Consider the following 18,449-nt stretch of genomic DNA (forward strand, 5'->3'; position numbering starts at 1 on the left):
AAAACACCTATATCTCATCTATTCTGTGCAAGGGGAATGAGAGATTATTATGCCAAACCCCGTTTTAAGGAGTTCACACATGCAGAGCACTTTGTGTGGTAAACATTCAAGAAATGCTAGCTGTTATTGATAATGATAAAATAATAACTTGTAAGTACATGCATTATCTCATTTAATCTTTATAAACATCCCATGAGAGAGCTCCTTTCATAGATAATATATTATGGTTACTTTCACAAGTAAGCATGACTGTTTCAAATCTAATAAATGCTTTTCGAGTACGACTCTTCACAGGTTGTTAAATACTGTGGAGAGTAAATAGGCTAGTAAGACACAGTCCTTATCCATGAAGGAGACAAGGTCATAAATGACAGTAATGGATGTCAGGGTGAATATAATGAGTATAATAAGAGAATTGCAAACAAAGAGCAATGGAAGTGCAAGTCAGTGGGGACAAGTCATAATTGTTTAACTAGATCAGAATGAGATGGGCCTCAAAGGGGAGGAGGATTTCATCAGGCCTGAGAATAGGCAGTAGGGTGGTCCAGACTCAGAACAATAAGAACAAAGCACAGAGGGACAAAAGCACAGTTTGTGTGCCCTCTGCTAGTGATTACAAAAAGACAGAGGCCAAGTGGTGGTGCCCTTTACTCCAGATACAGAGCTGCTCCTATAGAATAGTATGCTTTAAACTTCTAGGTTCTACTGCCTAGTAAAAACCACTGCCTAATAGGGAAGAGAGCAGCAAGCAGCCCAACTGTATAGGAGTCTGAGGCACATGTAAGAGGGTAAAAAAAATAGATAATTTTTGTTGAACAATGACTAAGCCAGGCACTGTGTGGAACAATTAACATGAATTATTTTAATTCTCAGAATCCTTTGATGTAGGTGCTTTTATTGTTCCTATTTTATAGACAAGAGCTCTGTGAGGCACAAAGAGGCTGATTGCAGTTAGGATCTGTGGAGGCTGGTGTTGAATCCAGGCACTCAGACTCCAGACTGCATTCTTAACCACTGCACTGTACACCCATCCTCCTTTCCTCCCCACGAGTGGGAGAAGAACCTGGAAAGATGGCTGCACATCTTATTGCTGCAGACTTCAATGCCAACATTAAGTGTAGCATATTAAACCCAAATAAAATTGGAGTAGGCCTGGTTTACAACTATTTAAAGTACAATTGCCAGTTTGTAGTAGAGAAATTGGTAGTCCTGTTGTCATTAGAAAATGTCAGGTTTCATGTACATGGTAGGGATTTTGCCTTAATGAGTATTTCCACTGTTTTTCTAGATGTTTATTTAAAATGCAACAAAATGATATTATTGTGTTTTCAGTTTTTTTAAAAGTTGTCCTTCAAGTTATTGGAGTTAGAATTAGGGGAGAAGTGATCATATTTAATTTTGGTCTGCAGTGCATATCTCAAGAATGGATATAAGGAAAGAAGCAGTGTTTATGCGGTAATGAATAGCACTAATCCTTTGATTAAGGACATGAATAGAATTTTCTTGCTGACTTTGCCTGTTCATTGCCATGTTGCATTTTTTTTATTGTGAGGATAAGTGAGTTTGACCAGCCACTTTCTTTTATGATTCAGGCAGCTAATTTTAAAAATTACATTTCTTCCAAAAACAACTTTCTGTAAATGAAGCTTTGGGAGAATAATTGCCGTTCCTAGAATTTTAATCTTCTCTCAGATTATAATATTAGATAATTCATATTTAAAGCTGAGATGGCTACCAAGTTGGTTCAATGTACATTCTCAGGAAGGAAATAAACATGGCAGCCATCAGGTCTGAGGAGGAAGGCAGTGGCGTCTGTAGCCTTGTCTGTTCACAGTAGTGATTACACTGCTCTTGCCCATCCCTGTTCTTTTGCTTGACAGGCTGGATTGGATGAAAGGGTGGAGTCCTTTCCAGTGAGAAGATTCTGTGATTAAGATGACTGATGGTATTAGCATTTGGAGCACATGGCTATGGTAGGACTGGAGTTTGCAGTGATGGAGCAGAGCAAGACTAAGAGGCACATGCAGTGAGGCTTCTTTGGTTCACAGTCCAAAAAGGCAGAGTAACTGATAGCAGACACTTAGGTCTTCTTGATTTTAAATTGTGAATTGTGTTTTAAGTTCAGCTTTAAAATAAAAAAAAAAAAAAACAAGTTCCTTTTCTACAGGACTTATCTTAAGTAGATAATATCTTCAAATGGTGCAAAAATCAAAGTATTACTGTGTTTACATTAAGGGGTCCCATTTCCACTCTGTTCCTGTTACCCTCTTCTCTCCTCCATAATTGTCACTTTTGTTTCTTATTTATTCCTATGTTTCTTTATAAAGACAGCACCAAATATCCATATGCAGTTTTATTCCCTTATACAAAATATAGCATACTTTAAGTATTTTTTTTTTAACTTACTAATATATTTTAGAGATCTTTCTGTGTCAGTACATAGAAAGGTTTCCCATTGTTTTTACTGCTGCATAATATCCCATTGTATTGCTGTGTTGTTTTTTGTCACTTTCACTGTTGATGGGCATTTGTGTTGATTTCAGTCCTTTTCTGCTATAAATAGTGCTGCAATGAAGAGGCTCTTCTTATATAATTGAAATTCATCTCAGTGTCAAAACAAATCAGGTACATTTGTTACCAATTTAATACTCAATATGAGGTCTTATATTTTTGTGAGAAATTTTGCACAACACATCATTAGATCAGATTATTGTGTGTGTGTGTATGTGTGTGTGTGCAGACTGTTTTCTGAATATTATGCTGAAGGCAAAACGGATTTAAAATATGTCTGTGCACTTTTATAAAAGTCATTTTGAAAGCATCTGTCAGTTTTTTTTTTTTTAAACAACTCTTCTACCAAATGTCTATGTATCATTTTTTAGGCGGTTGGATTTTTGTTAGTAATACCCAGTGAGGATAAATTTTCTAAGTAGTATTTTTTGCTCTCAACCCTGAATTTTTTCAATCTTTTTGTCATTTTTTTGAGGACAATATATAGATATATATCTTCAGGAAGTAATTAAGAGTTATGTTTATGAAGATCAAACCAAAGTGAATGCCATCAATTTGAATCATGAGGAATTTTTTAAAAAATGGCCAAGGTTTTCACTTCCAGTAATGAATAGCAGAGTAGATTGTTGCAAACCAGCCTGCCCACTGAGAATAACCAGAAAAATGGAATAAAATACTTTTTAAAACTAGGTTTAGACTTTAGGATCTGGAAAGATGGAGATCTATTTTTTTTTTTTTTTCTGTAATTCTACTCACTAAGTATAGCCAGCTACCATGAAAACTATATATTAAGAAAACATAAAATGAATCTGAAAGGAAAGAGGAAGCAGACTGGCTAGGAACCTTGGGATTTGAGGAATGGAACAGCAGTGAGATTTTTGCTTATATACCTCAGTCTTGACCTTGAAGATGCAGCAACCTAGAAGTGCCAACAGGCAAAGAAACATACACGCACACACGTACACGCACATGCACACACACGCACAATTCCTCCCAAAGCCTATTCTCTTTAGCCAAAGGACCAAAAAAGGGGACAGCTTTAGAAGAACAGAAAACTTTTAAACAAGAACCTCTATACTACTACAGCTGAACACCACAAAAACAAAACCAAAAAAATCCCCACAGCCCTCCTACTCCCCCGACTCTTGTTGAAGTATTTTTAGAGAATGCTAAGTAGGGAGCTGGGACTTTCATCTCTGTGGAGTGGTAATTTGGCACCCCTCCTACCCTCTCCCACCCTCTCCCCCGCCCCCCGACTGGAGTGGTATCAGATGAGGCCTAATGGAGAGTCAGGACTTTCAGCACACCCAGCAATAAGATCTCCTCACCAGAGTGTCACTGAAAGCCACATGGGGAGCAATAATGATGCACCCCTGCAATAAAGAGGTGCCCCTTTCCCTTAGATGTCAGTGGAGACCAAGGGGGGAACCTGACTTCCAGCCCAACCTGGCAGTGTCCCCTTTTTTATACTGGAGTGATAATAAAAGGGGCCTGCTAAATAGAAGCTTTAAATAAGATCCAGAGTCTCATAACTTAATATCTGAAATGTCCAAATTTGAATTTAAAATCACGGGTCATACCAACAACCAGGAAAATCTCAACTTGAGAGAAAATTCGGTCAACACATGCCAACACTGATATGACACAGTTATCATAATTATCTAACAGTAATTTTAAAAGAACCATACAAATGCTTTAATGAGCAATTACAAGAATGGTTTTAAGAAATGAAAACATAGAAATAGAAAGTATTAGCAAAGAAATAGAAGATATCTGTGAGAAACAAATGGAAATGTTAGAACCAAAAATATAATAACCAAAGTTTAAAACTTGATAGATGGGCTCAGTAACAAAATGGAAGAGACAGAGGAAAGAATCAGTGAATGTGAAGATAGAACAATAAAAATCACCAAATCTGGACAAAGAGTAGAGTGGGAAAAAATGAATTAGAGTATCAGGATCTGTGGGACTATAATAAAATATTTAACAGTTGTGTCATCAGAGGAGAGGAAAAATAGGGCAGGCTTTGAAAAAGTATTCAAAGAAATGTTGGCTAAAAACTTTCCAAAACCCAAACAGAATAAACCCAAAGAAGTCTACAGCAAGACATATTATAGTAAAATTTCTGAACACAAAAGACAAGGGAAGAACCTTGAAAGAAGCAAAAGAGAAATGACATCTTACCTTATAAGGGAAAACAATTTGAATGACAGATCTATTTTTTTATCAGAAACTATCGAGGCCAGAAGGAAATGGCATAACATTTTTCAAATGCTAGAAGTAAACAATTGTCAATCCAGAATTCTAAATTCAGGGATAATATCCTTCAGGAATGAAGGGCAAATCAAGACATTCTCAGACGAAGGAAAATTAAGAATTTAAATGGTCACCAGTATACCTATCCTAAAAAAGTGATTAGAAGAAGTTCTCTAAACAGAAAGGAAATGATGGAAGAAGGGATGTTAGAACTTCAGGAAGAAGGAAAGAGTAAAAATATGAGTAAGTACTTTTCCTATTGAGTTTCCTAAGTTATTTTGACAGTTGAAGCAAAAACTATAGCAGTGCCTAGCATGATTATTAAATGTATGTACAAGAATTTTTAAAGACTATTATTTTATAAATGGAGGAGCGTAAAGGGTGGAAAAGCTTCAGTACTCCAATTGGTATAATGTTGACACCTGTAGACAGCGATCAGATATATGATATAGGTAGTGATATTTAGAGCAACCACTAAAAAAAAACTATACTAAAAGGTACCTTTAGAAGCACTGTAGATGCCATAGAATAGGCTAATTCAGCGGTGATGTGCAATCCAGAAATTCCACTACTGGGTGTGTCCCCAAAGGAATGGAAATCATTGTGTTGAAGGGATACTTGCACTGCCATGTTTATCGCAGCTCTATTTATAATAGCCAGGAGTTGGAACCAACCTAAACGTACATTGACAGACAACTGGATAAGAAAAATGTGATATATATACACCATGGAATACTACTGTTCCATTAAAAAGAGTGAAATTCTAGATGAACCTGGAGAAACTTACGTTGAGTGAAATAAGCAAAGCACAGAGGTATAAATACCCCATGTGCTCACTCATATGTGGGACCTAAGAGATAAAGAAGGAAGGAAAGAAAGACCACAGTAGTGCATTAGTCTGGCAGAGGGAGAGAACATTCCTTGGGCTACAAAGTGGAGGGGGGGATGGGGGAGGGGTAGTGAAGTTGGGGATAATTCCGTGTTGTACACGGGGTACAAATGCAATTTCTGGTAATGGGTATGCTGCCAGTGTGAATCTGGCCCTCACATCATGGGATCGAGGGGTGACAATTAGTTTTGTGTCCCATGAATATTCATAATAAAAGAAAAAAACTTCAGCAAGATTTTTTTGTAGTTATAGACAAGATTATTATAAAAGTTATACGGACAAGTAAAAGAACTAGAATAGCTAAAACAATTTTAAAAAAGAAGTATAAAGTGGGATAAATCATTCTACTGATTTTAAGCCATATTATATAGCTTTAGTAATCAAGACTGTGGTATTATGGGAGGAATAGACACAAGGATCAGTGGAACAGAGTAGAGAAACCAGAAATGGCCCTACACAAATATATTCAGATGATTTTTTGGCAAAGGTGTAAAAGAAATTCAGTGGAAAAAGGCTTTTCAAATAGTGTCAGGACAATTGGACGTCTATGACAAAACTTATGGACCTTGACCTAAACATCATACCTTATACAAAAATTAATTTAAGTGGATCATAGATTGGGGGAAAAAAAATTTTTTTTTCTTTTGATGAAAGCATAGAAGAAAATCTTTGGTACCTTGTGTTTGGTGAAGAGTTCATAGATATGACACCCAAAACTTGCTCCACAAAAGAAAATGATTGAGAAATTGGAATTTATAAAAGTTGAAAATATCTTATAGGGCTTTTTCTCTTGTACATTTACTGGGATGTAAGAGGCTTGGGGCTTAAGTCTAGCATAAAGCAGCACATAAAAAGTTAGGAGACATCAGAGCTTTCAGTGATCGTATAGGGCTACAGAGATAAAAAATGGAATTCAGGGCTCACCAGAGAACTTGAATCTATAAAACAATCAGATCGAACTTGTAGAACTAAAAAAATAAATAATTAAAAGTTAAACCCAGCTGAAAGTAGGTGGGTTTTGAGAGCACATTGGACACAACAAGAGAGAAAATTAATGAAGTTACCAGACAAGTTTTAACTGAAAACTGGAGACAAGAAAACATGGAAAAGTAAGGAAAAGTGTCCAAGAGGCATGTGGACTACAGTGAAATACATATGTATAACTGAATTTCCAGAAATAGATATTTATGCATTATTTGGGAATAGAAGTAATAGTTGAAGAAATACCGGTAGAGAAATTTCCAAAACTAGTTAAAGAAATGAATTAAGCCAGAATCAAGGAACTCTGTCCATTCTAAGCAAGATAATACAAAGGAAATCAAATGTAGGCCCCTTGTAGTAATAGTTGCAAAATGAAAAAAAAAAGAAAAGAAAAATCTTTAAATAGCCAGATGAAAAAATATCTTCAAAGAAGAACAGTAAGACAAACAATTGTCTGTAAAAATTAACCATTTGCTGGGCCGTAAAGCATAAAGAAATAGTGGAAGCCAGAAAACATTTTTAAGATGCAAAAAGAGAGTAACTCTCACAGTGAATTTTACCCAAGAAAATATTCTTCAAAAATGTAGGCAAAACTAATTTATAGTAAAGAAATTAGGACAGTGGTTGCCTGAGGCTTTTACATGATATAGGGGTGGATCACAAAGGAAACCAGGAACGATTGGGGTGATGGAAATGTTCTGCATTTTTATTGTGGTGGTTTGTCAGAATTCATTAAATTGTATACATCAAACCGATGCAGTTTGCTGTTCAGAAGTTATACATCAATAAAGTTGATTTAAAAACTGAAGGCAGATTTTTGCTTCTGTTCAAGATTAAGGAGGACAGGATTTACCCTCCCATCTGAAACAACTTAAAAACTGCACAAAACAGTGAAACAATGGTTTTTATGACCTTGGACATCAGGCAGTGAAGGACAGTGATGTCCGGGAGGTGGGAAACAAATGAGGTGGAACCCTAAGATTGCACCAGCTTCTGCCTGAACAGAGTTTCTAGACCGTAATGCAGAGAGAGGCAACCAGCTGAAGCCCAGGGGTCTCCCTCAGTTGAGACAGAGATGTGAGTCCAGGGAAGCCAGAATATCAGGGAGGAGAGAGCTGTAGATGCTCTCCCTTGAGTAGGAATAGTTTCTGTTCCCGGCAGCCCAACTGGAAAAATCTCATAATTCACATGGTGGAGTCTCAGAATGCCTCTGCCACAATATTGGGGAAAATTATCCTTAGACTAAACACTGCTCCGGTACAACTGATCAGTTTAAAAGCAAGGACTGAAAGTTTCAAACTATTTCCAAATAATTTAACTGTGTTCTAGAACAAAACTCAAAAATACTTCTAGGAATACAACAGCATCCATCACCCAACCAAGTAGTATTCACAATGTCTGACAATCAGTCAATCAAAAATTACAAGCAGGAAAATATGACCTATAAGGGTGAAAAATCAAAAGCAAACAGAAACGTGACACAGGTGTCTTTTCATATGTTCAGGAAGCTGTAGGAGAAATGGAACGTATTAAGTAGAGATCTGGAAGACATAGAACGGTTTCAAATCTAAATTATAAATATGAAAACTACAATGTCTGAGATGAAAAATTCACTGGCTAGGTTTAACAGCAAATTAGACATTGTAGGACAAAAGATTAGTGAACTTGAAGACAGCAATAGAAACAATTCCAAGTTAAATACAGACAAATAAATGAAGAAAAACAAAACAGCATCAGTGTGCTGTGAGACAACTTCAGGTGGCCTAATATACATATAATTGGAGTCCCCAGAGGAAGTTGTCTACACTTAATCTTAGCCAAAAGGCCGAGAAGCAATAGAGGAAGTCATTTATAGGAAGGGCCTGAAAAAATAGTTGGGGAAATAATAGTTCCATGTCTTTTATATGTGATGCAAACTGTAAACTAACAGTTCCAAGAAGCTTAATGAACCGTGAGAATAAGAAACATGCAGAGAGCTACACCAGGACACACTGGAATCAAATTGTTTAAAACCAGTGATAAAGAGAAAATTTTAACAACAGCCAAAGGGAAAAATATTGAAAGGATCTTCAGATAAAAAGGATATCAAAATAACGAATAAACATAAGAAAAAGTACATAATTTTCTTAGCCATAAGAGAAATGCAAAATAAAGCACACCGATAGCAGTTCTCAAACTTTAAAGTCTCAGAGTCCCTTTACCCTCTTCTGAATCCATAAATATACAAATGAACAATAAAGAGAGACAGAGAAAGAAAAAAACAACAATCACAAAAATATGTTGAATTTTTAGAAAACTAGAGGTGGAAAAGGGGAGGGTAGAGGGAGGAGAGCTAATGAGGAATTGGTCAATGGACTCAAAGAATGATTGTGTATTGTAATGATGAATAAGGTAATTCTACTGATCTAACCACCGGACATTCTACACAATTGAAAATCAACATCGTACCCTACATGTATGGATAATAAAAAAAATAAATAAATAAAAAGCAAAAAATGTTAAGGATCTCAAAGAGGTTTTTTGTGACTTTTTTGTTCACTTAACATATTAAAATCAAACTAAATTTTGAAGTATTAGTAATTTATTTTAAAATAGCAATAGTAGGGCAGGCCTGTGGCTCACTCAGTAGAGCTTGGTGCTCATAACACCAAGGCCATAGGTTCGGATCCTATATAGGGATAGCCGGTTGGCTCACTGGCTGAGTGTGGTGCTGACACCACCAAGCCAAGGGTTGAGATCCCCTTACTGGTCATCTTTAAAAAAAAAAAAAAAAAAGTAAAATAAAACTATTACATGTTTATAAAATAACATTTTTGTGAAAAATTTTTTTCTAAAAAATATTAGTATGAAGAATAGTATTTGTTTAACTGTTTTGCAAATCTCTTTAATGTCTGGCTTAATATAAGGCAGTTGGACTCATGTGCTTCTGCTGTCGATCTCTTGCAGTATGTTATTTCAGTTGGAGTAGATGGAGAAAATCTGGTCTCACACAGTTGATGTACTTGGAAAAGGAAGGAATATTTTATGGCCCTTTCAGACAATTGTGGATATTTTTCTTTGATATAACACCAAAATTCAACAAATGGTAGTTTCTTAAGGTTAACAGCAATATACAATTTGAAACTATATGAGTGTACTCTGTTAAATTAAAAATTCATTGGCTTTTGTGCACTTTCGATAAATTATTTACACATGCATGATTTTATAACTTCTTGTGTCAGTCACTTGGAAAATATTGGTTCTCTTATGCAGATTTTGTAAGTGTTAACTCATTTTACAGTAATAAAAATGTCCCATTGATCTTATTAGAAAAGTTTTTAAGTGTTGGGAAGCTCTCAAGCTATGGTGATAGGTATAAGTTTTCCAAAATTTAAATTTTGCATTAAAGCTTGAACTTTATTATTGGCAAGAAGTATTGTCAGTTGCTTTCCCTGAAGTAATATGCTCTCTTTTTTATTTTCAGGAAAGTATCTGCCAAATATGCAACTCTAAATAACCATAGTCTGTCTGTTGGTAGTTCTTTCAAATACAAATAATGTTTTTATTGGTTTTTTTTTTTTATTGCTGCTATAATAAATTACCCCAACTTAGTGCCCTAGAACAACACAAATCTATTACCTCACATTTCTGTAGGTTAGTGATGGCAGAGTTCTGTTTCTTTCTGGAGGCTCTAGGTGTGATCTGTGTCCTTCCCCTTTCCAGCTTCTAGAGGTCACCCATATTCCTTCGTTTATGGCCCTTTCCTCCTTGTTGCACCAATGTTGCATCCCACTGACTCTGCCCCCATTGTCACATTTCTTCTCTAACCATCGTCTTCTGCCTCCCTCTTCCTCTTTCAAGGGCCTTTTCGTCATTGGGCCCACCTAGCTAATCCAAGATATGTTCCCTGTACACTTATTAGCAGTCTTAATTACGTCTGTAACCTTAGTTCCCCTTTGCCACGTAACATTACATATTCACAGGATCCAGGGATTAGGATGTAGACATCTGCGGGGAGGGGAGGCATATTCTGGGAAGGGGTATATTTTGGGAGGGGGTGGATTATTCCACCCACTACTACAGTCATCTCTGAAAAAACTAGTTCAGCTTATAACCTCAGTTGAACAAATGACTTTCCTTGAGTTATCTGTTATACCTCAATAGGCAACAGCTGCTTTATATGTATTCCCCATTTTCTCACATGGGAAATATTAAAAAACATGTACTTAAATGTCTAGATTTAATAAAAATTAACATTTTATTGCTTTATCAAGGACATTCTTAACTGAATTTTTATTTGGAGTGGGTGTGAATGTACGGCAGTGAGAAAGAATACAATGAGTGCAGGTTTGGTTTGGTGCTGCTGCTTTGATTCATGCTGAGATGCCACCAGTTTGACTCGCCATCACTGCAAATGTCTGTGGAAAAGTCAAATAGCCTCTTAATATTATTATGAAGATAGTTTTGACATCATGGACCCCCCTCAGAGACCCTCAAGAGTTGACAGTCCACACTTTGAGAAATGTCGCATGATTAAATACCTCATAGTGACTATTTTAAATTTCTATATTAAATCAGAAGATGTTAAAGGTTATATAAGAATGTAAGAACTGGGTGTTCTCATGGTCTATGCTACCCCACTGGCTTTCCTATAGCCACGACCCCAGGGAAGATGGGGTGAAAATGGGAGCTGTCTTAAGAGTTCTCTGAGTACCTGGTTATTCAAATCTGTTTCTTTTGGTAAAGGGCTCTGGCTTTATCATCCATCTTTCCAGGAACTCAGAGCTGGGTAAGTCAGATTGCACTGTCTGTTTCCTTGATTCTGTGTTAGAATGCCTGCTTTATGAGAGAAAGAGCAAATTTATGAGAACCCACCTCACTTTTGGTAGATGGTGAAAGATACTTCACTTTGTTATGATTCAAGATCTTCATCTCGAACATAGCTTTTGTCCTGTTGGACTGACCATCACCACTTTTTATAAATACAAACATTTGTTGAGTGCCCAAACACTTCATCAGTGTTTCCTATGAACAGTTTATATGCAAGCATGGAATTATAGCAGCGTTATTAAATGATCCAGAGATTGTTCAAAGCAAAATCCTAAACTGTGGATAAATCCAATCTGTTCCCAAGAAGGTTTTTGGTGTCATCATAACTTTATTTTGAGCATCACATTAAAGTATTGTATATTCATATACATAAACCCATACAGATATGTTTATGTTTCTCAAAGAAAAAAAATACTGTTTTATATAACCTTATAAGAATCCAAAATCTCCAAACCATAGCTTAAACTCCCTTTATATTTGCTCCTTTTCTTGGAAAGTTCCTTATTACATTACATAACTCCTCCTCAACAACCTCTCATTCTGTCAGGGACACAGTTACTAAGGATTCTAGGAGCCTGAGTTCAGAGAATGCTACTTACCTTTGATTTAATTGGAGTAGATATCAAAGATACACTGTATTGTCCCCTTAAAGGATAGAGTAGTTGACATTTGGAACAGTTTCTAACCAACGAAGATCTGACATTCTAACAAATTTCCTAGTCCTCTTAAAGGAGCATTCGTTTCACATCCGGTAAAACAAGTTTGTTCTGTCTGCAGGTGGAACTCGCTAGAGTATGAGAAATCAGTCAAAAGAAGGGGCACATTGTCTCATTGTCCTTAGATTCTGCTTGTCCAGTGCTTTGTTTCCTTTCTTTTCTTTCCACAGTGAACTCTTTTTTATATATCACTGAATCCTTTTGAATGTTCACAGTGAGATCTTAATCCTTTATCTAAGAAGTTTTAAAAAGGCACCCACAAATCCAGTGTCACTGTAGTGCTTTTCATTGATCAGGGTGACTTTTGTTTTACATTGTTGCATGTGAAGCCTGATCTGGGAGTCACAGCCAGACAACATATAACTTAAAGCCCCTTTCTTTCTCCATTGCTTTACCTCTTTGATAGTTCTCCCCAGAGGGAGAGAATCGGATAGTGGTCAGTCCTGGGCTCCGGCTGTGTTAAGGACTTCTTTGTAATAGACTTAGAGCCTACCACTACCTTTCTACTTGTTGCGACCTAATAGGGTACTCAGCTTAGTTGTAAAGCCAAGATGAGATCTTTACCTGTGGGAGTTCCTCTTTAAGCATTCACCACATTCAGAAATTAGAAGCAGGCCAGCTAAGAAAGATGTTAAATGTCAGTAGTGTGCAGCAAGTTTTACCTGAATTTTTTTGTTTTGTTTTTCCCAGGTGTGGTATATGACAAAAGAAAAACTTTAGACAAGTTAAGTTTAACAAAGTTTGAGAAAAAAAAAAAGATTCACAAATTGGGCAGGCCCTAGAACCAGAACAGATTCAGAGGGACTCTGCAGCTACCAGGTGGTCAGTCGAGATTTATAGAAAAAGGAAAGTGACCTACAGAAACAGCTGGATTGGTCACAGCTTGGCATTTGCCGTACGTGAACACCATTTGAACAGTAAGCCACCTGTGAGTGGTTGAGGTATGACTGCTGTGATGGGCTGAGACTCAGCTATTGTGACGGAAGCACACTTCTAAGTTAGGTTGCAGTTCAGGTTCGTATGTCAGAACTCAAGGATGCGAGTACAGAGGCTTTCTCAGGCCAGATTTTAGTTTGATTTAACATATACAAAAATGAACTAAGTCCACAATGTGCTCTTATTCATAATTAAAATGAAGTAGCAATAATGTCAGGGTGTTTGTTATTTTTTAAGTATTCCAATATCAGTACATCCAGTTATTTGTAAGTTTCAGACTCATCACTTTACCTTCCACCCACCAGCGTAGGAAGAGTAAAGCAGGATCAGTTCTATGCAGTTATGGAACTCCCAGGGAGGTTTTGTGTCTGAGGGTCAAGTAAAGACTGTTGAGCTTCTTTGTCAACTAGGCAGGGTGTATTGGAAGGGCGGAGGAAGGCAAGCAAAGGTTCTCCCCTATGACATTTTCTGTGTTACCACTCTTCTGAACCATCTGGTTTGGAAAGTTGAAAAAGGTAGTTGAGGTTCATAGTCCCTCACTGTAAAATGGCAGGGGCTGGATATGTTTTAGAATTCAGAAAATTTCAGGTTTTAGGAGAGTAAGAAAATGCATGTACTATACCTTAGTATTCCCAGTGGGATCTGGGCCAGTACCCCACAATCAAACGCATAAATATTTGTGCAGGAGAAAATATGAGTATTCACACAAAGGAATAAATTAAAAGTGCCAGTGTTAACCACATATCAGGTTTTGGTGCCAAATGTGTTTGCTTGAATCTGGTTTTTACCTTTCAACTTCAGAATTGCAAGTAGGGGTTGTGGACATATGCTACAGTGATAGAAGTAGAGCAAGACAAGCCTGGTTGAGTCTGGTGATGTTTAATGGAGCCGTATCACAGGTCCGACAATGTGATCTTGTGTCTCTCCCTTCTGGGCTTGTTACCTTCTCTTCCGTTCTCCGGCCTTCACTTTGCTTATCTGTCAAACAGGGGTAGTAATATTTGCCTTGTGGGCTGTTGTGAGGATAACAAGTTAATGTAAAACACTGAACAAACTGAAATACAGTAAGTATTCAATAAATGTTAGCTATTAAAATTTTATCTCTTCTCTTCCCCCTTTCCTTTTATTAGATGAAAATTTACTGACGTGGTGGTTGCAGTGCCACTCTGGAAATAGGATTAAGTGATGAGAATTGTCCTGATGTCACTGGAGAACTAAAAGTTTTACATTGAAAACATTTCTTTCATTTCATTTTTTTTTTTGGGGGGGGGGGTGCAGCTGGCTGGTACAGGGATTGAACCCTGGACCCCTGGACCTTGATGTTATCAGCACCCACTCTAACCGAGTCACCAGCTAGCCCCCGTGAAAACTCATTTCTTGTTAAATGATGAGTACCACTTTAAAATTTCTTTGCAGAATGACTAGACTTTTCAATGATGAATAAATGTTTTGGTTAATGTTATGTTAAAATCTCTTGAATGCTTCATTTTAACTGTATTTGAGGAAGAAATATTTGCCACAAGCTGATTTGTCATTATGAAGCCGCTTTTAAAGTTTCTCTCCAGGAAAAATACTTGAAAGTTTATAACTTAATATATTGGAATAGTGGTATTAGGAGTTAAGGCTTTTCAAATTTTACAATATATATATATATATATATATATATATATATATATAGCAAGAATATTAATGAACTTTTTAATGTAAAACAAGTTATTTTAAAGTATCTTTTGTAAAGTGGATCTCTGCTTTTAAACCTAAGGAAAGGCCCCTCTTTTTAAAAGGGGGAGATCTTTGGAGAATAATTGCCTATTGTTGTCAGGCTGTTTTTTTATAGCCTCATTTTGTACTTTGTAATCCATTAACAGAAATTCTCTAAAGTGTCAACATCTGTTCTAATGATGCATGATCTTGACATACAGAAAATTCTAATTTGTTTTTCTGGCCTTTTCTCTTAATTCATGAAGATTATAGATGCTTGCCCCACTGTATTTTTTGGATTAGAGACAGGAGAATTAAAACAGAAGGATTTCAAGAGGAGAAAGATGTTAGCTACTTGCTAGGCATGTGCCCTACAGGACTTATTAGCATTTAAGTGGGGCAAAGTGCATCTGCCTGTATTTACATGCATTGTATTGCCTGCCTTCACAGCTGAACTATCAGCAGAAAGTAGGGATCATGTACTGCAAAGCTGGACAGAGCACCGAAGAAGAGATGTACAACAATGAATCAGCCGGCCCGGCCTTTGAGGAATTCCTTCAGCTGTTGGGAGAACGAGTTCGGCTCAAAGGATTTGAGAAGTATCGTGCACAGCTTGACACCAAAAGTAAGAAATACTTACACTCTGTTACTAGGTTTATGTTCCTCCTGCTGTGTTGATGTGCATCTGCTAAACTGTCTGTAAAACAACATTGCCATTTATAACAGAAAACTGCTGTTGATGAGAGAAAGCCAGAGAGGGTAGATGTTGAACCAGAACAGTTGAAGATCATAATCAAAGTAGCTAGGATTGGACTATAAAAAAAATATCGTTATCAGTGGTGTGGATGGAGTAGGGAATGGACTCAGATCATGCAGAATTGCTCATAGATAGTTGCATAAATTTTGTTACATTTAGCTGAATGTTAGGGTGGTTAAAAACTCCAGAAACTTATAAGCATCTGATTGTAAGCCCTAGAATTTTTGACTTTCATTAATTCATTTCATGGTCCTCATGCTTATCTCTGTATTAGAGTTTGTATGGTTTTCTTATTTATTTTTATATTATTTTAATATCTAGGAGGTTTTTTGTTGTTTGTTTCTATTATTGTCCAATAGTCTAACTAAATCTCTAAGAAAGTAGGCTTGTTAGCTTTGGTATTAGTTTGGTTCATAAAATATGTTGATTAAAAGCACAGTAATGAAGCAATGTGTTTTTGGCACATGAACCTACATGGTTGTCCATTTCCATTCCCCAAGTTGTCAATAAAATAGTTCTCAAATATGATTTTTGGTTAGCATACATTGACTTCTGCTGCGTGTCTGCATGGAGGCAGTTTTAAAGTTTATCTCAAAGTCCATCCATAGACACCTGTAACCTGTTTTTCTTTGAGAGGGTCTTTGGATTAGCATATCTGTAATGCAGTCCATCATAATCTGTGTGATTTTCTGTACAGGAAATTAAATAAGGAGTTGAGTCATGAAAACAGAAAAGCATTCATAAACTCCACTGCAGGGAAGAATTTCCTGTTGCCATGGTTTTGCTGTTGCTAACTTGGAAACAACGTGCAAGAGAGACTATTAAAACCCATAAATAACCTAGCTTCTTAAATATTATTTTAACGTTCTGTACTGTGCTTGCAACTGCATAAAATGTTAAATTTTGATATGTCCTTAAACTCTTTTTATCCTGATATTCCAGTATTCACCCTTTACAGTTTATTTATGTTGTCCCAATTTGTTGTGCTATATAAAGTATTATAACTACAAAGAACTATTGGAAGGATCTGGGAAGAGGAAGTATCATAAGCACCCTGATTCTGTAAATGAATGGTCAGATTGGGAGTTGATAAGCTAGTGTATTATTTGTGTATTTATGCATCCCCAGCCATGTCTTTTTTTTTCTTTTTTTGGCAGCTACCATCCACCTCCTCCCCTCCCAGCCACCTCTTGATGATTGATGAAGGGCAGTGTGAGGAATGCATAGGTAGGATATAGTTAGGCAGTGTAGCATCTAGTAAGGCAGCAGAATAAGAAAATAAGTACTTTGTGCACAGTTTGCTTGAATATCTGAACAATTGCAAAGGCTAGAGGGGGATGAGCCTAGATTAGCAAACTGCCTCAAACTGCAACATTTTAGACTTATATAAATACATTCATCAGGGAAGAGAGTTCTTTTTCACTGAACTACTCTCTTTTAAGTATTCCAACTTTTTGAGGTATTATCTCCTGAGAAGGATTCATGGTTTCCTTTTCTGTCTTTTCATTGTATCAAGTTTCCTAAAATGAATGGAAAGTAGGAAAGTGTTTCCACTCTAAAGCCCCAAAGAAGGCAGCATGCAAATTTATCTTTTTTTACCCCATGCTAATAGGGGCAAAAACTAGACAGGCCATTAGCCTTGTCATTTAAGCTCATATTAAATAATAACAGACCACCACAATAGTCAACAGTCAACCTCTGCACACCCTAGCAGACTCTTAGTGGCCATGACACCCACAAAAATAAAACTTTGCTCTATATGCTGTGATGTAATCTCAACACATTATCTAACTGTATTACATGTCAAGAAAACTTTTTCTTTCAGTATAATCCTTAAAAAGAAAAAACGCTTTCCAGAACAAATATCCCTAAAGGATCATTCTCACTATAGATGTCACTTGCACATGTGGATTTGTAGTTTTCATCTAATTAAAATATTGTTTGCCATTATTTAATTCTGTTTTTTTTCTTCAGTTCTATCTCCCTTCCTTCTGAGTCTCCAGTTACACATATATCACTCACTAGTGTATTATAGGTTAATGAGGCCCTTTTCATTGATTGATTGATTGATTGATTGATTGTGGCTAACAAGTTCAGGGATCTAAACCCTTGACCTTGCTGTTATAACATCATGACCCAATCAGCTGATTATTTATTATTTTTTTCAACTTTTTTTTTGTTTGGTTTTTAAATCTGTGCTTCAGTTTGGATAATTCCTGTTAATATGTCTTCAAGCTCATTGTGTTTTTCTTTTCTTCCCAGTGTCTTAATCAGTTGTTAATTTTCATTTAAGATACTGTAATTTTCAGGGGCCAGAAGTTGCTTTTGGTAATCTTTTCTTATATCATTAGGTTCATGTTAGCCTTTAAATCCTTCCTTGAACATATTTATAATAGTTGTTTTAAAGTCTTCAACTGCTGATTCCATCATCTCTGTCATGTTGGGTTTCTATCTTTTAATGGATTTTCTCCTGCCTTGGGTTACATTTTATAGCTTCACACATCTGGTTATTTTTGATTAGATATCGGATATTGTGAGTGTTTCATTGTTGAATGTCTGGATTTTATTTTCTGTTTTAAAGAGTGTTGGGTTTTGTTTTAGCATGCAGTTAACAGAACAGCTTGATCTTTATGAGTCTTGTTTTTCAGCTTTGTTAAAGTATACCTAGAGTAGCCTTTACTCTAGCTTTAGTCTTGCTAAGGCATGACTTTTCTTGTACCTAAATACCTGCATACTCAGTGAGGTGTCTATACTGTGCTTGGTCAGAACTCAAATGTCTTCCAACCTTGTGTGTGCTGCAGAAATTGTTTGGCTTACATTTCTCTGGTAGTTGTTCTTTCCCTAATGGTTTTTCTTTGCGCAGCTTTGGGGATTCAGCTCTATGTGTGTGCAG

The 18,449-nt window shown here is 36.5% G+C and overlaps 1 protein-coding gene across 4 annotated transcripts in view; it reads left to right on the forward strand.

Moving 5' to 3' along the window:
• Positions 1–18,449, forward strand: part of SIPA1L1 (signal induced proliferation associated 1 like 1) — a 131,538-nt gene that overhangs the window by 32,236 nt on the left and 80,853 nt on the right. For all 4 annotated transcript variants that reach the window (XM_063088672.1, XM_063088673.1, XM_063088674.1 and 1 more), the window contains exon 4: positions 15,250–15,424. In XM_063088672.1, the coding sequence (XP_062944742.1) occupies positions 15,250–15,424 (175 nt within the window). The remainder of the gene's footprint in view (positions 1–15,249; positions 15,425–18,449) is intronic.

This window comes from Cynocephalus volans, chromosome 3 (assembly GCF_027409185.1).
Source record: "Cynocephalus volans isolate mCynVol1 chromosome 3, mCynVol1.pri, whole genome shotgun sequence".
NCBI lineage: Eukaryota > Metazoa > Chordata > Mammalia > Dermoptera > Cynocephalidae > Cynocephalus > Cynocephalus volans.